At 48.7% G+C, this 25,622-nt stretch overlaps 7 protein-coding genes across 7 annotated transcripts; 2 read left to right on the forward strand and 5 right to left on the reverse strand.

The window, feature by feature from the left end:
- Window positions 1-2,024: 2,024 nt before the first annotated feature.
- On the forward strand, window positions 2,025-2,600 carry HOO65_040781 (Mitochondrial import receptor subunit tom22; the record flags this gene model as incomplete). Its single annotated transcript, XM_071003038.1, has 2 exons — window positions 2,025-2,109; window positions 2,200-2,600. The coding sequence occupies 2 exons, from the start codon at window positions 2,025-2,027 to the stop codon at window positions 2,598-2,600; spliced, it is 486 nt and encodes a 161-aa protein (XP_070859624.1).
- Window positions 2,601-2,908: 308 nt separating this feature from the next.
- Window positions 2,909-4,008, reverse strand: HOO65_040782 (Adenosine deaminase-like protein A; the record flags this gene model as incomplete). Its single annotated transcript, XM_071002909.1, has 2 exons — window positions 2,909-3,079; window positions 3,166-4,008. The coding sequence occupies 2 exons, from the start codon at window positions 4,006-4,008 to the stop codon at window positions 2,909-2,911; spliced, it is 1,014 nt and encodes a 337-aa protein (XP_070859625.1).
- A 1,555-nt stretch (window positions 4,009-5,563) lies between these two features.
- Window positions 5,564-10,044, reverse strand: HOO65_040783 (uncharacterized protein; the record flags this gene model as incomplete). The annotated part of the gene is made up of 4 exons (XM_071002486.1): window positions 5,564-5,598; window positions 5,661-9,557; window positions 9,701-9,888; window positions 9,971-10,044. The coding sequence occupies 4 exons, from the start codon at window positions 10,042-10,044 to the stop codon at window positions 5,564-5,566; spliced, it is 4,194 nt and encodes a 1,397-aa protein (XP_070859626.1).
- Window positions 10,045-13,011: 2,967 nt separating this feature from the next.
- Window positions 13,012-15,766, reverse strand: HOO65_040784 (protein phosphatase 2C ABI1; the record flags this gene model as incomplete). Its single annotated transcript, XM_071002585.1, has 3 exons — window positions 13,012-13,170; window positions 13,281-15,353; window positions 15,755-15,766. 3 exons carry the CDS (start codon window positions 15,764-15,766, stop codon window positions 13,012-13,014), a joined length of 2,244 nt encoding a protein of 747 aa, XP_070859627.1.
- Window positions 15,767-17,568: 1,802 nt separating this feature from the next.
- HOO65_040785 (DOA4-independent degradation protein 4) lies at window positions 17,569-18,333 on the reverse strand (the record flags this gene model as incomplete). Its single annotated transcript, XM_071003013.1, has 2 exons — window positions 17,569-18,016; window positions 18,131-18,333. 2 exons carry the CDS (start codon window positions 18,331-18,333, stop codon window positions 17,569-17,571), a joined length of 651 nt encoding a protein of 216 aa, XP_070859628.1.
- Window positions 18,334-20,956: 2,623 nt separating this feature from the next.
- Window positions 20,957-23,761, forward strand: HOO65_040786 (Transmembrane GTPase fzo1; the record flags this gene model as incomplete). Its single annotated transcript, XM_071002579.1, has 2 exons — window positions 20,957-23,330; window positions 23,409-23,761. The coding sequence occupies 2 exons, from the start codon at window positions 20,957-20,959 to the stop codon at window positions 23,759-23,761; spliced, it is 2,727 nt and encodes a 908-aa protein (XP_070859629.1).
- Window positions 23,762-24,402: 641 nt separating this feature from the next.
- HOO65_040787 (Phosducin-like protein) lies at window positions 24,403-25,424 on the reverse strand (the record flags this gene model as incomplete). Its single annotated transcript, XM_071002945.1, has 2 exons — window positions 24,403-24,654; window positions 24,741-25,424. The coding sequence occupies 2 exons, from the start codon at window positions 25,422-25,424 to the stop codon at window positions 24,403-24,405; spliced, it is 936 nt and encodes a 311-aa protein (XP_070859630.1).
- Between the last annotated feature and the right edge of the window lie 198 nt (window positions 25,425-25,622).

Consider the following 25,622-nt stretch of genomic DNA (forward strand, 5'->3'; position numbering starts at 1 on the left):
CAGTTTCCCTCCGGAAAGCAGCTTGAGTAACCTTTTCGCTCTTTTAGAAACCATGACCGCGGAAGTGTAGTTTCTCTACATTCAACGTGATATTGTTTGCTGCCCTGTTACTGGGCATTGGGCGGGCGCCCGCTGGCTGGCAATTTATTTGCTACTTGCCTCCCTTCTGCCAAATTCGCCTGTCGGGACGGCGCATAGCCTGTATCTCATCTACCCCTGCCGTACCGCGCACCAATATCTGTTGCCGCGTCTTTGCAAAATCTAGACCAGGGGTGATACTTCCGTGGGCCTTTCAACAGTCCCGAGTCTCCATTTGAGCACTGTTATAGCTCGGGAATGCTGGTTTCATCTGTAGCACTTGAGTTGGACCTTGCTCAACTTGCCATATCCTTGACCTATACGCTTTTTTCTTCATTCTAAAATGATGCCTTGCTTCAAAGCAAATATACTTTGCTTAAGCAAGGGAGAAGTCAGCGCACGAGTCGAGCAACCTGACTTTATCGGAAGCCCTATTTCACGCGACATTGGGAAGCGCCATTTGAGCCTGCCTACCTTCTACGGCATGGCTCATGCGATATCAAGACGACAAATAGAAATTAGGTGGCTACCCTTGTCTATTGCCATCTTTTCTTTTGCGAAAGGCTGATGCATTTCTCTTTTCGGGTTCATGTGTTCATCTTGCTTGTTGAAACACAATTACGTTAGATCATGGATTCTATGGAAACATGATACTTTTTGTCAGGATTGCATTATCATTGGCCCTGCAGCTGTGCTTTAGTTTTAACTTTGGTTAAGGCTACGGCTATCTGTGGCGTTCTTTTTTTTCTTTCAGGCCATCAATCCATTAAAAGATTTTGAACATAGTAGTCCTATGCTTATTCTTTTCTTTTCTTCATTCCACCCCATTCGCTGACACATATGGGCACTACGCCGCATCATCTACCCACAGATCTTCGCATGTGGTTTTAACCTGCGTATATGACTTGTTCATTTCTTTATCTCTTTTTTTTATTCATTGTGCCTTGTGTCCTGTCTGCACGTTGGAGTCTTACGACAGAACGATATCCGAGATCTGTGATGCACTAGACCAGTCTCTCGATCAGTAAATTCCTTTCCCATCCCCAACCTCCTCTTTTTTTTTCAATCCTTTACCATATCATTTCACACTTTTTCTCCGTCTATGGCGTTATCCCAGTTTCGCCTTGTCAGCCCAGGACCAGGACTTGGTGAAGGGACTATGACAGGCTGTTTTTTATTACAGTCTCTTGCGCGTTGCTCAACACAATGGCACGAGAGTCCCGCAGTGGCTGTTGGTTCCTAAAGCATGCAAAGGCATATTATATTTATCTAAACAGAAATTACAACACTGTTATTTGCATGGACATATGCGGCAGCTGTTAGAAACAGTATCAAAACTACGAAGGAGACGTGGGTGTTATCCCAGTCAGATTTGGATGGGGCTTGTTTTATTTCAGCTTGTGATTTATAGTAGTTATTGTTACAAGCATATTGCTGCACTTGACGATCAACTCTGTGTCGGTGCGTTTCAAGTGAAAGCAGCACAAAAAAACCTGTATGTTGGTTAGACTGATTACTTGCAACAACGCAAGTGTCCATTCAAAAACGATGAAGCAAAATAAGCAAATAATATAAAAGCCCAATAACGTATAGATCAGTTGATGATAGCACAGGCCCAAATATTTGTGTAACACCGCCGCGGGGAACCTTGATTGCACAACACAATATGTTAGGTCACGTGATGTACCACGTGACAGAGATATCAGCCTTGAAGTGGGGCAACGAACTGGGAAAAAATGTTTTGGCAGCCAAAAGGCCAAAAGCCTTATCACAAGACGACGACAAGACCATCCCCATACAAGGGATCCATAAACTAGATTGTTGATTTTCAAACTTCCTCTTGATATCTTTTTTTTTCCTTCTCTATATTAGCCATACTCACTAGTCACGGCTGATTTTCTCTTGTGCCTTTGATTCTAGAACTTCCAGCAACTCAATCTACCAAAATGGTGCAGCTTGTGGAGGTTGAAGACGAGCACTTCGTCGCCGGCCAGATTGGCCCTGATGATGATGATGACTACAGTGACACTGGTACGTCAACATAGCTTTTCTATTGGCTTAATAACTCGAGCTCCTCTTCTTTTTTTATCTCCCCTGCTAACTCTTTCCCCTTGCCTGCAGATTCCGAAATCTCTACGCAATCCGACTTCGACCCGTCATCCGAGTCCCTATCGGACCGTCTGTGGGCTCTACGCGATATCATCCCGCCATCAACACGCGCATGGTGGGCAGCGCGCGCCTCGGCCACGTCTCAGACCACTACAGCACTAGCCAGCACGGCTAGCAAGGGTCTGTGGGCTTTGAGCAGCACCGTCATCTTCCTCGGCGTGCCATTTGCTCTGTGCTGGATGGAGGAGCAACAGGTCTTGGCCATGGAGCAGGAGTTCAAGATGCGTGAGCAGGGCGACCAGCTCCTTAGTGCCGGTGCGCCGGGTGCCGGCGATGCACTTTCTGGCGACAACATCCTTGAAGGCAATACTGCTTCGCAGGTGGGTGCAGCGCTGGCAAAGCCTGCTGTGTAAACACAGGGCTTTTTAGAGGGCTTTCCATAGGTCACAATGTCTGGCGTTGTTTGTACGGAATATAACCGAGAGCTCAGGAACCCAAGATGGGAATTCAAAGGGAGTGGAGAGACGGGTGGAGGGAGGGCGAACTGTATGATAGAATGCGGCGCTTACTGGCCTTGAAAGACTCGTCTCAACTTGTACTATTATGTCTATATCAAAACGTGCCCATTCAGGGCTAATCTTTTCCCTTCTTTCTGTTCTACCCACCGGCCGAAAATTATGTCTACAACCTTGTTCCTCGTCATTCCTTCTCTTCCTTGCTCTCACTTCCACATGATCTTACGCAGCCGCGCCTTCTCCTGCTCACCACCAAAAATGCCGTCAATGCCCATGCGAGCCAACCGTACGACGTCATCTCGACTTAGCCCGAAGTACTGGGCTGCTAGCCGATATTCCTGCGAGAGGCAGCTACCGAAAACACCAACATCATCCGTCTATAACAGCGCGAGCAAGAATAGAGAGTGTTAGTAAATGACCACCAAGGCATTGCAATGGGAAGAAAAAGGAAGAGGCTACTCACCCCCAGCGTCAAATTTGCCCCAGCCTTCCACCATTCTAGGAAATGGTGCCCGCCATAGCTCTCCACCATCTTGGCGTGCACATTGCAGCTCAGGCACATTTCCAGCGTCAGTCCGATTCCCTGCTGCAAAATCATCTGCTTGACGCGTTCTGAAACATGCACCACATGACCTAGTCGCTTTGGGTTCCAGCCTAACATGATTCGGAGCTCCTCATCCTCCTTGTCTTCCTGCGACAAGACTCCCTCAACTATATCCATCTTCTCCTTCCCTTCGGCATTTTCTGCGCTCACGCCGCCACCGCCTGGCTTTTCCAATACCTCCTTTGCATTGCACGTGGTATCATAACGTACCTCGCCAAAGTGCACTGCCAGCTGCAGCCCAGCCTCATGTGCCTCACGCATATACTCGTCGAAGAAACGAATGGCTGCGCCTTTGCGCACCGTTGGCGTGCCGCATAGATCAATCCCAACCACCACATCACTGTATTTCTTGGCAAGCTCCAGCGTCTCCCGGGCATCAGCTGCCGAGTCACGCCGATCCAGAGACAGCAACAGCCGCACGTGCATATCGCCTACAGCATTAACTCCAGCAATGCCCGCGCCGGCATTAAAGTTACGCACCGTGTCGACAACTGTTGCCACGTGCTCGGCACGACTAAATTTCGCAGCCCGTCTCGGGGTCGTCCGGAGCTCTAGATACCGTACACCATCAGCAGCAAACTGCTGGAGCACATCGCCGGTACTAATACGCACCGAGATGAGGTCATCTAGTAGCCCATAGATGTACGATGTAAATAGCGGAAAGAATGTCTGTAGGCAGTAGTCGTGCTTGCCCTCTGGCATGGCCTCCAGAGGATCCGGCAGCGTTGTCAATTTTGCAGCTTTCTTCGATGCCCAGATGCCATGCAGACAGCGCCGACTGATAGATCCCGAGAGGTGGGCATGGAGCTTTGTTGTAATATGAAATAGGGTTAGTAAAGGACGCAGGGTTAACCCGAGGAGAGAGCAAGAATAGCAAGTACCTCAATCTTGGGCAAGGCCCGGAAGTCCATAATCGGGTCAATATAGACCACCATTCTGTGAATAGGTAGAATTAAGAGACTGGGGTTTAAACAAGTAGTCGAGGTTTCTTTTTGCGTTGCGTTGTGTAGGCTTTCTTAGCTTGTTGGTGCAATCTAGAGGTTCGTTTCGGACTCAAGGATCAATAAAAAGCAAATTAATCGACCCACAGCTGGAGAGGGAAATCCCAAGAACTTCCGAGGAGGAGAGAGCAAGGGCCGAGTTCTTTAAAATAGATAGGAATAGATAGAAATGGATAAGAGGAGGGAAGTGGGGTGGGAAAGAAGAATACAAAAAACCAAGCCCAAGCAGTTGTCTTGTTTAAAAGAGTCTCTCCTTGCTTGTCCTGCTAGGCGGGACAAGAGCAATGTGAAGTTGGTTTGGTTACTTGACCAAGCAGTTGAACCGACAAATGCCTGTCCCGAAGCATCAGCTGTTATTTAGTTTTAGGGCTATAAAAAGCTCGCGTTATTTGTCTTTCGAGAAATTGATAGAGGAAGAAAATCAACTGATCAGAAGCTTTATGAGGCGCGTTGGTACTTTATGTTGGCTGAGTTGCGCCCCTCTCCCGGTCGTCTAAGTATGACGCAACTATACGCTCCCCTTGTCACGAGTTCGGTTGCTAGATGAGGCAAGTAAACGAGAAGTTCGAGAAAGAACTGTCTCACTAGTATGTGACGGCTGGCGGGTGATCCTACCAGCTGCTGCCGGAAAGTCTGCCCAATGACGTAATTGACTTCGCAGAATAGGAAACTAACAGCAAGACTAACACGCAAAAGATAATAGCTAGAAAGTGCAGCGAGACGAAATCAAATAATTTAAAGAGCAAAAAATAAATAGCTAGGGCAAGATGAAGCAAATAAATGGGGAATATAAACCAAGGAAAAACGGACAAGAGAGTGTAAAGAGGATAAAAATATGCCAGACAAGGCAAAAGTAGTGTTGACAAGAGTAAAATAAAGGCCAACTGGGAGATACAAAAGAGAGTAAGAAGCAGCAGGGAGAAACCAGCGGACAAAGGGAAAAGCGGAAAAATCGAAGCCACACCAAAAAGAATATATCAAGGTGGAGGAGTGGCTAGTAAAGAGTCAAGGAAACAAACAACAAAAAGGAAATAGTTATACTATACGCATGGCGATGGATAGGTGGGATTATACAAAAATCCCGAAAAAAAGAAGACTGATGCTCAAGAGAGCTAATCAGTGTATTCGGCTCGCTTAGAACAAAGGCATGGCATGGTGGTTCCTTTGGGGAGATGTAGTTGGTAAACAATCAAGCAGACAGGTTCGTAAGGCATTAGTCAAGGACAAGGACGTGTTGATTACATGAACCAACACGCTCAAGTACTATATGTCTTGTGTGCAGCTTGAAGAGCTATATACAGAAGATATTAGTATCATGTTACAATGCCTCGCCGATATTAAGAAATCACTTACCACTTAAGATCGATACCTGACCATTACGATCGCCACAAGCAATCTGGAGGGACGAGCCCTCAATAAAGTCAAGGCACACGCTGTTTGGTAGCTCCTGCAGCTCCATATCTGGCACATAAGGCATCTTGAAGTCGCTAAGGTGGAAACGCTTCAATGCAGCACCACCAAGCTTGTCCGGTCGTGTACCCGACGCCGTGACAGGCGTCAAAATCAGGAAGCCCAGATTATCCAAGCCCATCGTGCGCCGCTTCCACAGCAAGTTATCTGGGAATTGCACATTCACGTCCCCCATAAAAGTCACCTCAGGGTCTCCAGTGGGCTTGAGCTTGGGCCGGGCCTTCACAGCAGCCGTTCCCATAGCCGCAATGGTCTCCTCTTGCACAGTGGGTGCCATGTTGATGGGCGATCTCGAAGTGCGTGAGTTAGTCGAAGAGAAACCTGAAGACAAGCGCTGCATAAATCTTCCAGCCTTGCCGAGCCTTCTATCATTGTCATCACCAGATCCAATGTCACTGTTTTGCGTAGGTGACTTGGCTCCATCAGCCGCCTCACGCTCACGACTAGCAGACGACCGATGACTACCAATCGACAAACGACGCCTATAGCCCCCCGTGCTATTGCCGGAGCCGTTGTTTTGAGATGTAGATGGTGGTCTAGAAGGGGATTGCGAAGTTGTGCTAGCATCATGAGAGGAGGTGATAGAGCGACGGCGATCCTTGATGAAGTCCTTGACAATTGTCAGTGACGAGCGACGACGGGGACGCTTGGTAGTGGAGGTAGAAACAGAAGCAGAAGTAGAAACAAAAGAAGCAGCAGAAGAATCGGTATAAGATGTGGGGCTGAGGGAGGAAGAATGGTCATTGTCTTCGGAGCTATGCATCCGTTCTGGATCCCTGGTTTGTTGACTGACCTCGGATTCTCCATCAGCAGCGCTTCCAGTGCGTCTAGAAAGGTCCCTAGAAACCCTTTGATCATGAGCACTGGAGCGCACTGGACTAATAGGCCGGCTCTTGTCGGGGTTAAGAGTACTCAACCTATGGCCAAGAGTCACTGTATGATGGGGGCCATCTGTCGCGTTCTGTTCATCCACCTCTTGGTCAGTAACCTTGTCTTCATCCCATTCTTGGTTGTTGTCATGATTGTGGCCATTTTTATACACCTCATCTTCTTTATCTTCACGGGGGAGGGCTTTGTGTCTTACAATGCGCGTAGTCACCTGAACAGACTCGCCTCGATCCAGTTCAAAACGAGACATTCTGCTAGCCACAGAAGATGAACGATCACGGTTAGTGCTCCCGATGATGACAGATTCACGGGATCTTCTTGAAGGGCTTCGGCCCAGTGCGCTTCCACCTCTCTCACTCACAGATGGAGACCGCGGGGGATCCATAATGACCGACTTGCGCACCGAATAGAAAGTACTTGAGGTATTTTGTCTAGGTGGAGGAACGCCAGGATTGGTAGAGCCCGACAACTGCTCCAAAGCCTTGATTCTCTGAGAAATACTAGAGCCAATCTTTCCCTGGCTCTTAGGAGCTAAGCCACTTGATGACTGTTGGGCGATCTTATGAATATAAGCCGCGCCAGCTCCACTAGAGACGCTACGAGCTGAGCTAGAAGTCACATCGGTAGGGAGAATAACAGCCGAGGCACGAAGCGTCGGTTGAGAAACAGTCCGCGTAGAGGAGCTCGAGTATGGCCGGGATGGGCTGGACGATCGAAGAGAAGGGGCAGGAAATAGAGGAGTAATCGGCGTATGATCCATATCGACACTACCACGCTTAGCCTGTTTATCAGGCCCACTTTCCGCCGAAGGCTTTTTAGAAACATCAGTGCAAATAGGCTCTGAAGGCCGACGCTTAGGTGATTTCTCATCATCGATCTCAGCCTTGGGTGTGGGGCGAGGCGGTGGAGGCATTAGGACAGCATCTTGAACCGTAGCATCCTTGGTGACTTCTTCAGAGGCCTTCGCGGGTACAGGTACAGTCTCTTGCGTTGGCTCGACATCTTCATTTTTCTCAACTGAGATGCTCGAGTCACTGCCGGAGACAACCGCAATAGATGAAGAATCGGTAGAATCGATAACATGCACCTCGGCCTTCGGCTCTTGCGAGGTCTTGGCTTCCACGGCCAGTTTAGGCTCGCCAATGGCTACAGACTCTTTAGAAGTCTCAGTTTGCTCAACAACTTCAGGTTCCTTAGTCTGTACATCAGCTACAAGCTCAGAAACTTGAAGATTTTCAGATTTCTCCGGTTCTTCGGCCTTTTCTGTCTCTACCTTAGGCTCTTGGGCCTCCAGCTTAGTTGTTACAGCCTCTTTCTCAATAGGTTCCTGTTCCTCAGTACTAGAGGGCTCGGTAACAGCAGTTGCTTCTTCAGACGTTGCCTCAACATGAACACACTCAGAGGCAGCTTCTTTGATAACACCAATGGCCTTAGGTGTTTCTGGCACTTCATCAATGGCCTCGTCTTCGATGTTGTCCACGGATACTTCCTTAGACACTGCTTCAATCTGGTTTTCAGAAAGGACATTGTCCTCTATCGCGTTCCCTTTAATATCATCAGAATGATCAGTGTCATTTGTAGACTCGGAGACAGAGGATTCCTTGGTAGAATTTGTTATTTCTGAGACATCGAGAACAGGAGAGGGCGGGTGGGACTCAGACAAGGTGAGCTCCGACACCTGGTCGTTTGTCACGGTCTTGGCACGTGCTGATTCGATAGACACTTCCGAGTCAGTATTCACTGTTGTAGTAGGAGAAGAATCTGAATCAATATTCAGCATTGATGGTTGACTCTCGTCATCCTCAAGTTGGGATGGCCCATCAGTTGTAGTATCTGCGTCATCGTCATCAACGGCATTTTCAAGAGCGTCTGCAGTCATAGGGGAAACGTTAGTATCAGTCTCGTTTGAGACGTCAACCGCATCAGTCGCGTCAGCCAGAGATAGAATTGGCTTATCCTGACCCTGGGCCTTGTTCATTTTCTTCTCCCGCAACTTCATCGCCTTCATCAACCGTGCTTTTTCGGGTGTGATCCGATCCTTAGGAGACGGTAGAGAGGCTGTTGGAGAAGGGGGCGGTGGGATCATACTACTCAGACCAGCAGCGAAGGTTCCCGAGCTAGTATGGGGCCTCCCATCTTGAGATTCTGGTACTACCAGCCCAGTTGAATCAATTGCAATTTCCGGAATATCACCGCTACTATCAGGTTCGTCCTTGTCTCTGTCTTTGTCTCGGTTTTTTCTTTCCTTTTTAGCCTTGGATGCCTTGAACCCGGCGGGTAAAGAAGAAATTGAACGAAAGCTACTACTATTAGAGCTTCCTGGGCGACCAGGGGCTTCAGAGGGACGTGGCCCAAGCTTGACCTTGGGTTTGTAGCTAGGGTATGGATACAAATCTGCAGTTCGTACAGACTGAGAGCTTGGCCGACCAGGAGACTCCAGGCTATCGACAGGCGACTCATATTGATCGTTGCTGATTCCGATAAACGTAGGCGGTGAATCTGTTGACGCGAAGTTGCTACCGTCAGGGGATTTAGCTAGATCCGAATTAAGGGTGACAGGGGGGCCAGTAAGTACAGAAGTACCAACAGCCATGTCGCTAGATCCTAACTCCTGGGCATCATCATCGATATGTTTTGATTTCAGTCTGGTTGCGTTGGGCTCCTGGTCTTCGTCATCCTCTTCGGCAATTTCACCCAACCGACGACGTCGCTGGGGGCTCGCGGGGCTTGAAGGACTAGCGGGTACTGGTGGTGTCGTAGGCTCTGCAGGCTGAAAGCCGCATACAACTTCGAGCTTGGAATCTTGTAATTGGCTTGCTTCCGAGATCTCGTAGAGATGGTCGTAAGGTTGGAATCGATCACATATCATGTTGAAATGGACAGTCGCACGAGCTAGAAAATAGAAGTAGCATGTTAGATACAGGATCACTTAATGCTGTTTGCGATAAAATCACTACAGCTTGATACAAAGTGCCACTGACACCAGCTAGAAGACACCATGGTAAGTGGTCAGGTCGGCTAAGTTCATCACATACCTTGTACAAGACGAGAGCAATCCTCAGGTTGATATTTGAGGATGATTTTTTTATCACGGTAGTTTAGGAAACCGTAGAGGGGCGAAGGGTCTGCGTAGTTTGCAACAGCCTCGCGGATCTCAGTATTGCCGCCATTTCCACTACCGTGAAGCTCAACTTCATCGCGGCTCGCATACTTGACGAGAAACCTAGTAAACAAAGAACGCGAGTATGTTAGCTGGAATTCGAACTGTTTTTAGCGAGCAAAATATAGATGCAGTCAAGTCGTACCATCCACCGGATTCTCCAGTAGCAGTCTCAAAGGCTGCAAGGACAGCGGGATCTTCTAGGCCATTCAAAGACATTTCTATACCGAAATTGCTTTTTCTTGTTCACTATTATCGTGTATCGTATTCACTGCTGCTGCTATGAGCAGTCAGGATATTTCGGGCCGCGCAGTCGGAAGATGTGTTTCGCCAAAGGGAGGAGTTATGTCGAGAAAAAGGGAAAGCCAAGTACGACGTGGGAGAGACAATAAAAGGGAGGAATATGGAGTCCGATATTGTGGCGCTCGTAGTTGAAGATAATCGTAGGAGCAGTAGGACGGTAGTACGTTTAGTAAAATAGGGGCTCGTCTTCACCCAACAAAATAGGAAAGGAAAAAAAGGAAAAAAAAAAAAGACAAGTTAACTAGACGACGAGAAGGAAGAAAAAAAGAAAGAGAGAAGAAAATAAAAAAGGAATATGAAGACAAAAGAATGTGAACCAAAGGATTCCAAATATAAAGAAGCAGTCGGGGAAAAGAACAGACAAGATAAATATTCTCGAAACTCGAAAGCACCTGTTGGCTAAGAAAAGAAAATAGCAAAGTAAAGATTCAAGGCAAGGACAATGTTTGAAACAGACCACTGTGCAGACCAATTCAAAGCCAATGCAAATTCGGGCTCTCCAAGACGTCGATATTGGATATGAGGAGAGTAAAAAGACTTCAACGCCAGCATCCAACACCAAGATCTAGAATGTATACCGATTTTCTAGTAGCCTGGGACCAAGAATGAAGAAGAGATAAGAAGACCGGATTAGATCAGACGGCTGGTAGAGCAAATATGCCAGTTAAAGTTGAGATCACAGGAAAAGAATAGAACAAAAAAGTGAATGAATCATCGCAGACTGCCAACAAGTCCACGGCTATTTTTGGAAGATGAAAGGGAAAAAAAAGGAACAAAACGTGAAATAAAGGTGGCCGAGCTGTAGCAAAAGGAGGCTCGAGCTTCGGGATAGAGAAGCCCGGAGAAGTCACAAAAGCCGTACACAGTTCAGATCAAGGAAGAAAAAGAGCGAAGCAATATGGACAAGAAGAAGGGGAAGTCCAAGAAATGAAAAACCACGCTGGCAAACGGGTTGAGTTGTCTTGACTTTGTGCTTCTTCGGTTTGCTTTTCTGGGGAGGGGGCCAGGAGGGAAAGGAAGCAAGGGAACGAGAAGGGAACAAAAAAGGAGAGGAAGGGTCAGTCAAATTCGTTATCCTGTTCGTTTCGTCCTCCTCTCACTCTATGTTGTTTTTCCCTTCTCCTTTGGTTCCTGTTTCTACCCCATCTCAATGGTCGACAGGGACTAGGGTGGCCCCCTGGTGGTCTAATAAGACCAGGTCAAGTAGAGATTCTGTGATTGAAGGAACAGGAACAGAGTACAACTTGGCGCACAGCTATAGGATGAGAACGAGGTTGCCGTGCATGGTGTCTTGTAGTTGCTGTGTGTGTGTGTGTGTGTGTGTGTGTGTGTGTCTGCATGTAGGTACTAATGTAATAAGCATGTATGCACTTCACCAATACGCCAGGGACAAAAGCTGAGAGCAAGGTGCAAAGAGAACAGGGTCCAAAGTGCAGGCGCCCAGACGAGATGAGATTCAATTTGTGAATTGTGCAATTCAACCGATTAATGAACACACTGAATAAAGTAATCAGGCAATGTTTCTGGATCGCGCCGATCCGCAAACACCGCATATGAGAATCTGCGGAATGGCGGCATCTGGCTCGTGCCTTGAGTAGGAGAATGTCTCTATTAAGGCAGACGGGGGATTCTGTTTCTGTCACAATCTAGGGTCCATCTGCTTTGATTTTTCCTGCTGTTAGCTCGCCCTGTGTTACACTTACCGACTACCGGCCCGGCTCGCTTTCGATGAAGTGCTTGCATACATCAATCAGTCAACCATCTCCCTTGATTGGGTGAGCAGCCAATAGACCAATACATTACCCTGAAAGATAAAAGAAACAGAACAAGCCTCTCCATCCCTCCTTCATCGCAATTGATTCTGCGTCTAGCCAAGGGTGGGCAGGGAAAAAGCCACAGTTGAAGGGGGGCAGATGAAGATGAGATGAGGGTGGGTCCTTGCTTATTGTAACAAAGAAAGAACAAATCTAGCAGGCCAGGCGAACTAGTCTTCATGTTGATGAGTTTAAAAAGCGATTGTAGATGGGTTTAGCTCTTGATGTTAGCCTAATGGTTAGTGATATAGTCAGAAGACTAGTGACCAGTTATCTATCAGGAGAAGAGAGTGCTTCTAAAGTGATCAAGGGAATGGGGAAAGAATAAAAAAGTTTTTTCTATTCACCCCTCTTCTACGCAACGCAGTTACCTGCACTGAACCGGATCTTCTCGTTGGCTGTAAGCACCATATCAGGGCTTAGGCCCTTTTTTATGACATACATAACCATGGACCAACGCATATGTCTACTAGCACACACCGTCCGCTCTTGAGAGGTCTAGTCACTCAAAATATTGTTCCCGCCTCAGGGCTCGTGACTTGCTTAGACCTTGACTTATGAGTGTCCTTTGCCCCTTCGATTCTTCTGTCTCTTTTCTCCCGGACTATCCGCCCCCAGGGTTAACCTACGGAATGCAATTTCTGCTGAATAAGGGATATGGTCGACGATCGGGATTTTATTGGCCAGCGGCTTGTATAGCAAGGTTTGGATTAGCCCTTGTCTCTCCTTTGGTCTCGGCTCCAAGGATCTTTATAATCCCCTATTCTGAAGGTATAACGACCTCTGAGAGACAGGTCAAGGGTTGACATACAGTAGGGTCATGGTGAGCAAACGAATTCGTAGGCTGTGTTATTGATGTTGATAGTCAAATATATGGTTTTCTTTGTTGTAATGTGGTCATGAAAAAAAAGGACGGAAAAGAATAAAGGTCAAACAGATGAAGCACATGTCAAGAATAATAAAAAACAGGGGAGAAGAAAAAAACACAAGTTATTCGTAACAAAAGCCGTCCCATGTTCATTAAGGCCAGACGTGGGGAAGGGGCGATGGTTGCCCTGCCCTAGACTTCCTACGCATTAGGTGCTTTGAAGCGGACAACCACGCATGTCAGATTGTCGGTACTGAAGCGATTCAGAGCGTGGTCTACCAGTGTATGGGCGGCTTCGTTGGGATCAGAAACGTCGCGGATGAGATCGACAGCTTCCTGGTCAGAGCAGACATCCCACAACTGTCAATTTGAAGGTTACATTAGTAAGGGTTTAAAGCAAAGATAATGGTGTCAATAGCATTCGTCGGGTAGCATCTTGGAAGGACTCCACTGCCATCATTTGTACTTACACCATCGCAGGCAATAATGATAAACTCATCGGTTCCCGGTTGAATGACAGTCTCCGTGGTATAAGGGTGACCCGTGACTAGATCCTTCATGTATATGTCGCCTAAGGCTCTCGTGACAGCCAGCACACCATTGACGCGATTGTTTAGGATCAGGCCGCCAGCACTGGTGATGCGCCGACTCTCGTTTTCGTCGCTGCCTTTGTGATCATATGATAGGCGTAGCGCACGGCGACCACGACATAAGACAATACGGGCATCGCCGACATTGGCTGTGTAAAGGACCTGCTGACGCCTGGCGGTGCTCTTGAGACGATTGTGGATGGCCTCTGAGGTAGCGGCAATGTCGTTGGTGGAAACCGCAGGGACAGAAGCAGGAGCCGCATTGGCAGGGCCACCAGCATCAGCAGCAGCAGAGGTCGAGTCAGCGGTGGGTGTGTTAATGTTTTCGCCGCCCTTTTCCTGCGCAGCAGCCTGCTTAGCAGACTCCTCCACTGCATTTTTGGTAGCTTCGGCAGCAGCAGGAACTATGTTTTGTGATCCGGTGGGCGAGCTGTTACTCGGCACACGGTCTTCCCAACGCAGCACAGCTACGGCGGCGGTACAGCCACTGTTTTTCAGAGGGAGCTGCTCAAGCTCCGAGTCGGCGCGGGTGAAGGACTGATCGAGCATCTCAGGAACTGGGGCTTCGGGGTTGTTGAGAATCAAATCAGCGAGGATTGTATGGAGGTTCTTGCCACAGTACTCGGCAGCAAAAGTGCCGGCGTGGCCATCAAAGATAGCAAAGTAACCATTATCAACAGGCTGCTGAGCTGAACTAGCATCGCTTTGGTCTGTATCCTTAGAGCGATCACGGGTATTGAGGAAGTCATATAGATAGGCATGAGTATCTTCCATGGTACGACGGCATCTCTTGTTGCTGTCTTCGCAGACGCCAACACTGAAGGTAGAGAACTTGGTCATTTGGGACTTGCCCGCGGCATTTTTGTCGTGCCCGTTGTCGAGCTTGGAGAGGAGAGCCTTCATTTTGGGCGAGACTGTGGACGAGGACGAGGATAAAGATGGAATAGAAGCAGAGAGAGGCGCGGCCGTAGGGGCGACGAGGGTAGTCGAAGAAGCCGGCGATGATACCGAATGGCGGGCGTAGCGTGTGTTGTTGCGATTGGCAGACGAAGGCTTGGGGCTTTGGCCGAAGGTGGCCAGTGAGTTGCGGGCCGACTGGAAAAGATTGTTGGCCTTGCTGCTGACGATATTGCTGCTTCTGCGGCGTCGAGAGGATGGGGTTGGCAATGATTGGGGTTGTGTATGGGTCTGGATCGGTTGAGGCTGAAGCTGGTGGGGGGGTGTCTGAACTTGGGATGACAAGCAGGGTGAAGCAGTAGCGGGAGCGGCTGCGATAGTAGTGGTAGTAGGGATTGTAATGGGAGAGGACAAAGAAGAAAGAGAAATAGGTGATGGTCCAGGCTTGGAGGGGTTTTGTTTCGGCGCGTGGGTGCTCTTGTTTCGGATAGATAGCGAGGTGGCGTCTGTAGCTGCAGTAGTGGTAGCAGCAACAGAAGCAGTAGCAGCGGCAGTGGCAGTGGCAGTAATGGCAGTAACAGCGGTCGCTATAGGCGTTGAAGGCTTGGCTTTGGGTGGTGGACTCGAGCCGAAGGCTGCTGAAACTATGGATCGCCTTTTTCTGCCAGGCTGTTTGGAAGCGGCGATTTTACGGCCGCCGTCCTGTGAGGAATTCTGGCTGTGGTTGCGGTGGTTGTGGCGACTTTGACCACGAGCGTGGTTTTGGCTGTCACTGTTGGTAGTGGTAGCAGTGGTGTTATTGATATTGATACTATTATGGTTGCTGGTCTTGCCAGGCGACGATGCAACTGCAATGACTGCAGGTCCAGGTTCAGGCCCAGGTCCAGTTTCAGCGGCTCCAGCACTTGCAATAGCAGTACTAGCAGCACCAGCGCGGGGGCTCTTCTCACTTCCAAAGACTCGATTCAGCAGGCCGGCTCCCTGGAAGGAGAGACTGCGACGCTTGTTGCCTGCCAGCTTTGGGGATTTTCTGGGGGATGAATACCGGGAGTGAGCCTTGATACGATATTTTTTTTCCGTTAATACTTGAGTATGTTGAAAATAAAAAGCAAAATGGATATGGTCACGAGAGAAAGAGGAAAAAATGGAAATAATATGAGAAGAATAAGCAGGGAGAAAAAAACGACACGCAGCTGTGATATAGAGCACAGCCCGGCTGGACTTGCAGGTCATAATGCACATCGGGTGAACGCATAGAGGCTTTGGCCGCTGTACCTTAGTTTTTTTATTCCCTAATCGCGTTGTATCTTTCATTGTGTCAATCCTGTGACCATGGAATACGGCAAAAAAAGATCGCCCACAAACGCCACCAGGCGGCAAAGGCCCAACCAGGATTCGAACCTGGGCTTACGGAATCAGAATCCGACGTCCTAACCAACTAGACTATTGGGCCGTACCATGAGCGGCATTTTTCGGATTCGGGTGATAAAGTGGGTCATCAAGTTTTGAAAAAAAAAAAAAAAAGGCCAATTTGAATTTGAATTTGAATTTATTTAACGTCTACTGGAATCACTAAGATCAAACGACGCCGGATTGGTTACCGGACAGAATTAACCCTCTGCAGGGCTGACCACAGGTTTTGGGCGAGAGAAGCTCGTATGCTCCCAAGCAAGCTTGTTACTCGTCTTCCACCTGTAGTCGTCAGAGACAAAAGAAAAAAAAAAAAAAAAAAAAAAAAAAAAGGAAATCCCCAGATATACCCTAAGCCCAGAAGTAGTGGGGCTAACCCCCAACTTCCCCACAAACATTCGTTTCTCTGAAAAACCTGCCACGCTTCCTGAAGTCGTGAAAATCACGAGAGCAAGACGGCGACGTCCAGTGCAGCCTGGGAAAACCCCCCAAAGAGAGAAAAAACCAAACTGTGTGAGCATCCGAGGGCTCGTGATATATCCTTCCACTTTTCTGGTGGCCGCTGCCTTGCGCGTGTGGATGAGGCGCCAGACAGCCCCCTTTCTAGTGACATGCCACAGTCACCAGTCTATCCGAGGACAGAGGAGCGCAAGAAAGAAAACAAAACAAAAGAAAAAAAAAGGTGCGGACTGTGTGAACTCTCAAAATTCAGTCCTGAGCGTGAAGGTGAACTCCTTGAGTTGGAGTGGTGTTGCGGCGATGAGGAGTTGGCGATCGCAAAAGTTGTCGTGAAAAAGGGGGCGAGTCGACGACGAGGTTATCCTCAAAGTTGGGTAAGTGCGGCCTCAAGGCTCCACAGCTCATTGTCAAGATCCATGACAGAGTCAAAGATGAAGAAAAGAATGAAAGACGCTTATCAGTGTCATAGACGTCGTCCTCCAGCAGCCCGGAAGAAGGGGAGGCACCAGACCTCAAAGGTACCCCCCGAGGGTTGTAAGAGGGAGAGTTGAAAAAAAAAAAAAAAAAAAAAAAAGGCCAAAAAAATGAAAAAAAAAACTCCTGCCGAAAGGGTTAAAGATAACGTGATCTACTATCTCGGGCTGATGGTCTAGTGGTATGATATTTGCTTTGCAGTTTTCACTACAAATATGTAAATGGTCGGGGGTTCGATCCCCTCTCAGTCCAAGATATCAACCTGATGCATCCACATCTTCACATCGGAGCTTTGGATCGCATGGATTCTCTTTTTGGTTCGCCTTTCTTTTTGTTCTCCTCTGTACCCCTCCTCTGGCGTCGTTTGATCTTGGCGATTCCAGTAGACGTTAAATCCATCCAAGTTTAAGATATCTGTGATCTTATCAAGTGATCTAATTTTAGTACGGCATTAGTAGCCAGCCCCGGCTCACGATGGATGTGCTGTTGTTTGGCTCATTCTTGTAGAACGTTAATGTACGCTCAAGCCTGCTTGCACTTTTGGAGATTATGATCTACGGCCGGCGACTGAAGAGCTAGGCAACTAACTTAGTATATGCCAGGCTGCTAGTGTCTATTTGTCACCCCATGGATAGTCAAAGCGACGTACGTGATATAGAAATGAAATATAATACCCATCATACCATCATAAGGCAACCTGAATGCGAATGGAGATCGAACTAAATTTTTATAAAATACAAAACCCACAACCAAACAAAACTCCAGGCCATCGGGAAACACAAAAAAAGGAAAACCATAGAAAGCGTAGCAAGCGCAAGCTAGTGCGGCAGGAGGAAAAGAGGCCTGTACAGCGATAGCGGATGGAACAAACAGACAGACAGAACAGGACAACAAATCATCCTGAGCTCTCATCCTCCGCTCTTCATTCCTACTTCCTGAGGCTATCCAGGCGAGACTGCAAATCGTTGTCATCATCATCACCCATGTCTCCGCCGCCGCCGCCGCCACCACCGCTTCCCACTGCCTGCGCAATACGTCCCTCGGAGACCTCCTGCGCCTTCATCAGACCCTGCGGAGTCTCGCCTAGTAAGCCCGACATGTCAACGCCAATCTCTTCCAGCACCTGCTCAACCACCTCTTCGCTCTCTTCTTCATCATCAATGTCAATAGCGTCATCGAGCGCATCGTCCATGAATTCCTGGCGCTGGTCCATCATGTCGTTCTCTCGCTCGAACTCCATGGCAATTTTTTGTAGCTGCGGCAGATTCATGCTGCGGTTCATGGAGCCTAGGGCCTGCGTAGCGCCCTTCATGGCAGACATCATCTGCTCATTGGTGCGATGTGTCTGGAGACGGAGGGAGATCTTTTGTAGCTGGCTGCGCATATTGTAGAACTTTTCGATGTATCTGCGTTTAAGAATGGCCGGGTTAGCTAGCTGAGAAGAATAAGGAGAGAGGAGAGAAACAAGCGTGCCACAAAAAACAACCTACTTTCGTGTGCGCACAAGGTCCTTGGCCTGAATCTTGCATGCGCCCATTTGGCCCTGCTTTGCACTCTGTTTGATCTGTCCAATAAGGGTCTTCTCCTGTCTCTCAAGCTTCGTGCGGACTTGGTCGAGCTCGCGGATTGCCTTGTCGATAGAGCGCTGGTTCTTGCGCAGACGCTCAGCGGGCGTTATACGCTTACCGAACATGAACTCTAGGACCTGAACAATGGGGTTAGCTTTCCCGACTCGGATAGAAACAAGGATGGAGGAGGGGAGCAAGGCGGGGAAAGCTTGCATTCATGATGAACGGGATAGGGTGGTGAACAGAAGCTATGATTCTGTGGAGGAAAATAGGTATGCGAACGAATAGAGAGTGGACAATAGTTCGAAAAGATAGAAGAGGCGTAGTGACTGGTTCATTCAGTTGGTTGCTAGTCAGGAAGCAGCAAGAATCCAAGGTTGAGCGAATACGATCAAGGGAAGTAGGGTTGGTAGGGCAGGGTTGTAAATGCATGTATGCGGTATAGTATGTATTAAGTCGTGCTAGCATGCTCAAGGAAGGAATAGTGGGGCATATCCAAGAATGTATTTTCTTTTTGGGAAACTGATATCTAACAGCGTCAATAACACGAACAACCTTCCTCAAGCTAGAATCATGTAGTCGACAAGCGTGGCAGGTATGGAAAAAAAAAAAACCCTCGTCCATTTTTGGTAGATTGTGGCCATGTGTAACAGGTAGTTGCTGGTGTTTTTGCTTTTCGTTTGCCTTGCGTAGCTTTTTCATCTTTCACGTGATGCTTGCCATAGTACCACTATAAAGACTCGCCCTCCTCGGACTCGTTCTGCCACTAGCACTTCCTTTCCTCGTTCATTTTACAATGCAATAAGCAATAACATGTTCGTTTGCACCATGGCATGAAAGTCTTACCTGAGAAATGAGCAAAATTTAGTTGAGATGGTTGCCTATTGCTGACAGCAGCGCCTGAATTTTGGAACCCTAACCTTGCTTACCTTATCTGGACCTCTTCTTCTAGTCGGGTCCAAGGCATGGCCCGAAATAACTAGCCTTCATCGGCGCTATGACGGCCTTAACAGTCGCCTCGATGACCTCCTAGAGCCTGTAGGGGGCAAACAGGAAGTATTTCCTCCTTTTCTTATTCTTTTCTACATCTCTATTTACCTATAAACTAACCTAAACTCTAGTATTTATAAGAACCTATAGAGGACTCGTCTGCAAAGCGAGTGACTACAGAGCTTGCACCACGGATGGATTCCCCCACTGGTCAACATATACTTGGATTTCAAAAGACAGGAGACGAACTCCTGCGGCTGCTGTGTGCGTCGATTCGGTGTCTTTTGTCTTGCACATGATCTGCCCGTTAATGTTCTCTAGGCGACGATTGGACCGGCATGGCCCTAGTGTCAACGACCTTCGTAAACGGCTCGTGGAGGGCATTGGAGTGCCTATCTTTTAGCCAGCATGGCCCCTTTCTTCGAGGTTCTGATTTGACCCGACTTATGGCTATAGCCCAGGAACCTTTGAGCCATACAGTTGCGCCATTGGTAATGCTTCTCAATCACGCCGCTTACTTACATGTAGCTATAATCAGCTATTTATAGTGTTAACATGCTAAAACTTGCGTTAGCATCATATGGCTTATCATACCAAACTAAAAGCCGACTTTCCCAGCTAGAGGCTTGCTAACTAAGAACCGAAGATGATGCTCTGGCTGTGCCAGTCAATGCTTGGCTCACCATAGTTTTCATAAGGGTAGATATATTAGGCCTGGATTTGCCCTTCCCTGCACGGAGCACAGCGTTGCAATTTTGGTTATTGTGCGTCTATCAAACAGGTAGATGACGTCTTGGTAAAACTGCTACATGCTGCTGTAACGGGACAAAAGGCGGTCTTTAGGAGCTTTAGGGAGCCTTGAAAGCAAGGCCGCTGTGGGTAGCATGCCTAGATATATACTAAGGCAAGTGCGCTTACATCGTATTGTTTGATGTATTCTAAAACGATGTTTCCTGCTGCTGCAACGCTTTTTTCTCGTCATGCTTGTGTGGTCATGGTTAGTTAACGGTGCTTTGTTGGCGTCGGTTATTATTACCATTGTACAGATCCATCGCTCCTTGATTTACTTAGCCAGGGAGAGCCGGCATGCAAAGGAAATACTGTGCATGTATTGGCTTTTCACAAGGCTTTGGCGTTGGTGGCCTTGGGGGAAATATGCAGTGATACCTTATGCGCCGTAGACAATGCTTACTGCAGCTCTTATTCTTATGGCTCACGTGACTTGGATTTGCTTGGTCTCAGGCCTTTAAGTGGAAAAGTTGGGCAGCTACATTTCCAGCACCAAGCGTGTGTAGTCTCCACAAAAAGGTTGCTCTTTTCACTAGAAGAGGGGCTGTCTTTTTTTTTTCTCCTCCTCGGCTTGTTCTCATTGTTTCGTCATTCATTAATAAGATCATGTACAAAGCCTGCTGCTGCATGAACAGCGCAAGCACAAGAACCCGACGAATAATTCATCGACCATCCTCTTCTATACTTTGCTTTACTGCCACTTGACAAACGGCAATAACCCGCCTCGGTTTTTTCCCGGGCCGAAACTTGACAACACCGACGTTACCACTATCACCGACGACGAACGACGACGATCAAGACTGCAGAATTCATCGCTTTCTAACTGCGCACCATGAGATTCAGGTCTCTATATCTTAGCTAGTCTCGACACTCTAACTACTGCAATACACAAATATCTACCCACACGGGAACAGAACCATCAACAACACCAGCTGCAAAAACGCCAGGAACGCCAAAACTCCCAACGCCATGAGTCACGACCAAGATCCCTTTGGCTTTCAAGGAAAGGGCAAGGAGCCTGCCCGCTCGCACAGAAACGGCAAAGGCAAAGAGCCTGCCCCCTTTGACTCCGACTCTGCATCGACCTCAACCACTCCTGCCTCTGCTTCTATGGGCTACATGAGCATTGGCAACGGACCAGGCTCTGAACACACTGCCCGCTTGCAACAAATGCTTGAGGAAGACTCCGGATATGGCGGTAGCATCGCATCTAATGATTCTTGGGATATCCACAATCAGGGCACTTCCGGTGGCGTGAATAGCTTTAATTCTAGCAGCAACGGCCATGGCCACTCCCAGGCCGGCGCTATCCATCAAATCTGGTACAATCGTCACAGGTCGGCTCTAGCCAGGGCTATCAACAATGTGGTTGATCTTCTGCGCGGCTTGCAGGAGACAAACTCTCAGTGGCCTGCCTACTATCCTCTTGTTCAGGGAAGTCAAGAACCTGCTCCGCTTCGCCGCACCTTTACATCTGGTGCATCTAGTAGTCCCTCCCCACTCAACCGCCTCCGTCGGTCCGCAACCTCGACCGATCCCCATCCAAACCGCTCTAGCCCAGCTCCTGAAGACGACCCGAATTCTTCCTCTGCTGAATCATGCCCCCGCCTCGTCTCCCCACAGATTGCGCAGGAGTTTTCAGTCCTAAAGCTAGACCTCAAGCTCTCTGGCTCCAGCTCCATGAACCAGACTGAGCTAGTTCATTCGCTGGAAAAGACGTCCATTGCTTCGCTGCTAGACAGCAAAATCTCCTCTAGCATCAAACATTTATATGCTCTTCGAGACCGTATCGAGGACACATCCAGCAAGGTGCTCATTACCGGAGATCTAAACGCCGGCAAATCCACTTTTTGCAATGCTCTTTTGCGCCGCAAGATCCTGCCAGAGGATCAACAGCCGTGTACATCAATGTTCTGCGAGGTTCTTGACGCTCGCGAGAACGCTAATATCGAGGAGGTCCATGCTATTCACCACGATACCGTATATAACCGCAACGACGAAACAACATACGATGTGTACCAGCTCAGCGATCTAGAGGAGCTAGTTGTAGACAACACTCACTATTTGCAGTGCAAAGTGTTTGTTAAGGATGTTCGCACTATCGATGAATCGCTGCTCAACAATGGCGTTGTCGACATTGCCTTGATTGATGCGCCTGGCCTGAACTCTGATACCACCAAGACTACTGCTGTGTTCGCCCGCCAGGAGGAGATTGATGTTGTTGTGTTTGTTGTCTCAGCTGCGAACCACTTCACCATGACTGCCCAGGAGTTCATCACCACAGCTGCTGCTGAGAAGGCCTATATGTTCATGGTCGTCAACGGCTTTGACGTCATCCGCGATAAGAAGCGCTGCGAGCAGACTATTCTGAAGCAGGTCAACAACCTTAGCCCGGATACTTATAACGAGTCCAAGGAACTGGTCCACTTTGTGTCCAGCAACGCTATTCCTATGACACCTCCTGGAGGCCCTGGAGGTGGCCCTGGAGGCGATGGCGGCGGCGACGAGGGCCCAAGTGACCCGAACAAAAACAAGGTTGCCGATAATCTCCGTGATTTCCAGAACTTGGAGCAGTCCCTTCGACGATTCGTGCTAGAGAAGCGCGCCAAGTCCAAGCTAGCCCCTGCCCGCAAGTACCTACTCAACACCCTCAACGACCTCAGCTCTCTTGCCAATGCCAATCACGAAGTTGCTAGTGCTGAGCTTCAGCGTGTCAAGAAAGATCTGTTAGAACTCGAGCCGCAAGTTGAGGCTAGCAGACGGGCAACGACTGAAGTCAGCGACGCTGTTGATACCAAAATCGAAGAGACCTGTCGCAATGTGTATGAAACTACCCGTGCAACGCTCAACGAGGCCATTGCCAGCTCAGGCGAGACAACACATGGCGTTGAATATCCCGGAATCTTTGGAGTGTTTTCATTCGCCGAAGAGCTCAAGGCGGCTATGCTAGAGCATGTTTCAGACGCCGTGCACGACTGTGAAGATTATGCTAAGCAGCGCACTGTAGAGGGTGTTGAGGCCATCAAGAAGCTGGGCATGGAGCATTTAGGTGATGAGTATAAGGCACTCAACTTCCGACCTGACGTCATGTTTAGCCGTCGCCGTGACATGGCAGCTCGCCAGGTTGAAGTCACCACCGAAGTGTGGGACTTTGTAGATATTTCGACGCTCATGCAGAATCAGGAGAAGTTCGCTGGCACAGGCATGGCACTTACAGTGGCCACAGCAGTGGGATCGCGTGCCCTGGGCATCAATTCATGGATGGACTCTGCAGTGACAGCAGTGCGACTACTAGGCATTGACAATATGAAGAAACTGGCAGTGCCGGCAGCTGTAGTAGCAGGTGAGATTTTTTTTCTTTTTCTTTTTCCTTAGTTTCCCTGTTGCGTATCCACTAACATTATCTTTTCTTTCTCGCTAGCTGTTGGCCTTGCTGCCTATGTCTTCCGCCAGATTCCCAAGTCTCTTCCCCGCCGTCTTGCCGACAAAATCTCAACTCAGCTAGCATCTGATGATTACGTCCACGGCAACTCAATGCGTATTGGTCAAAGCGTGCGCAAAGTACTGCGTTTCCCTGCAGATAATTTACGAGTATCGCTAGAGCAGAGCGCCAAAGCGCTTGGGGTCAAGCGTGACGATACTATTAAGACCAAGAAGGAGAACGAAGTAGCATCCAAATACTTTGGCAATTTGATGAGGGCAACGGCGCAAACAAGATCTCTAGTGCAGGGAATTGACCTAGACTCGCCGCCACCGGGGAGCCAAGTGCATTGAGGGTACGGGGTGACTGAGTCTAGTGTCTGAGTCGAGTCCAAGTCCCTTGAGTACTGACCCCTAAGCACAGAACGATTAATCACAGCATGTAGCATTTCTATTTCCCTCCCCTCTTCTTTTTAGTTACCTTTCTCTTTCCCCTGTGACATCGTTCAGACCGACTTGTACCTAGCCATAAAAAGCGTAAGACACACACACATATATATCACATTCTTCACCATCACAAGGTACAGCTTGAAGCAAATCATCGCAGGTAGATATCTATTTGACGTATATAAGTCCCCATGAACAAAAGCATTAACGCCCAGGTATAGAGTAAAGCAGTGGAAATATCAAAGGATGACAAGGAAAGAAAAACAAAGGAAATGGAAAAGAAAAGCCAGGCAGTGAGCCTATGGAAAACGTGTAGCAGTACAAGTGTATGTGTATATGAGCAAACGAAAGAAGTGTATAATGATGCGAAAAGAGCCGGGGGGGGGGGGGGGGCAATGAAGTCGTCAGTCATGGCGTAATGATGCAGATAAAGAAACAAATGCAGATGCAGAGCATAAATAAGAACAGGGAGTGTTGCAATCAGGTCAGAGCAGAGCAGGCAGGGCTAGATAGAAAAATAAAAAGCCCCTACCATAGCCACGCCTCCTTTATCGCAGCACGCCATGTTGCATGAATAGCTGCTGCAAAGCCATAGACGTAAACGACTCGCTATCAGGCATCATCTCGATCATGCCCGTCAGGTTGGCTACCAGGTCGCCCTGGTTGCGGTAGGCCAAAATGGCAGGCACCGCAGCGGCATCAAACTCAACTTCCTCGTAGTGCACTTTGACAAAGCGAGTGGTGGAATGGGCCGCAACGAGGGGGATGAGAGCACGTTCGACTTCAGTGGAGACTTCGCACTGTAGAGCAAAAAATACGATTGTCAGTAAGATGCACAGAGACATGAGGAGAGACAGCAAAACCAAAAGAAAAGAATAGAACTTACACCAGGGTCGTACACAAACACCACCACAGTCGTATCCCGTGCTACCTTCTCAATAGCATCAAGGTAGCCCAAGGCATCGACCTCGTCAAAGCGGCCATAAACACGCACGCTAGGGCTCGTGCGGCGGGTGCGTACGGCTTTGCCATCGGCCTCAAGCTCGCGGCGTCTGCTCTCTCGCCACTGGGCAAGGAATGCATCCTCATCAGCCCACTCGCTGCCACTGAGGTCTGCAGCGGCACTGCTGCGAGAGCTGCTGCGAGAGCCCTTGTTAGAGGCAGAGCGTGAAGACGAGCGCACGTGACCGCTCGTGCAGGTCGAGGTAGTGCCGAGGGTGGCATCGCCGCCAAAAATGCTGTGGCGTGCTGAGCGCATAGCGGTCTTGAATTTGCTCTGCTTAGCAGCCTGGTAGGCCCGGGCATCGGCGATCACGCCCTTGACGCCGGTTGCGGCATTAGCATCGAACGAGGCCGGTGGGAGGCGCATAGCGCCAGTAGAAGCAGAGGCGTGGTGGGTGTAGCGCATATTGTCTTCGACTTGGGAAGCACGGAAGGCTTCTTCTTCAGAAAGGTCGTTGGAGTGAGAGGGAGAGGCAGATCGGTCTTCTGGGTGTCTGTGATCGAGATTCTTGGATGAATTGGAGACAAGACGATTGAATTCTTCTTGGGCAGGTGTAGGGTCAGACATATTGAAGAGAGGAAGGAGAAGACGAGGCAACAGAAGGCGGGGAGAAGGAAGAGGTTATATAGAAGATGGAGAGAGAGATGTTGGAGGAAAGAAAAGAAGGGAAAAAGAAGAGGAAAAGGAAGAGAACAGGATTGTTTCACGGACGAGGCCTCGGCAGATCAAACAAGCACCAAGGGCAAACAAGAGCCAAGACTAGGA

This window comes from Ceratocystis lukuohia, assembly GCF_044167205.1.
Source record: "Ceratocystis lukuohia strain C4212 chromosome Unknown Supercontig4_pilon, whole genome shotgun sequence".
In the NCBI taxonomy this organism is placed as follows: Eukaryota; Fungi; Ascomycota; class Sordariomycetes; order Microascales; family Ceratocystidaceae; genus Ceratocystis; species Ceratocystis lukuohia.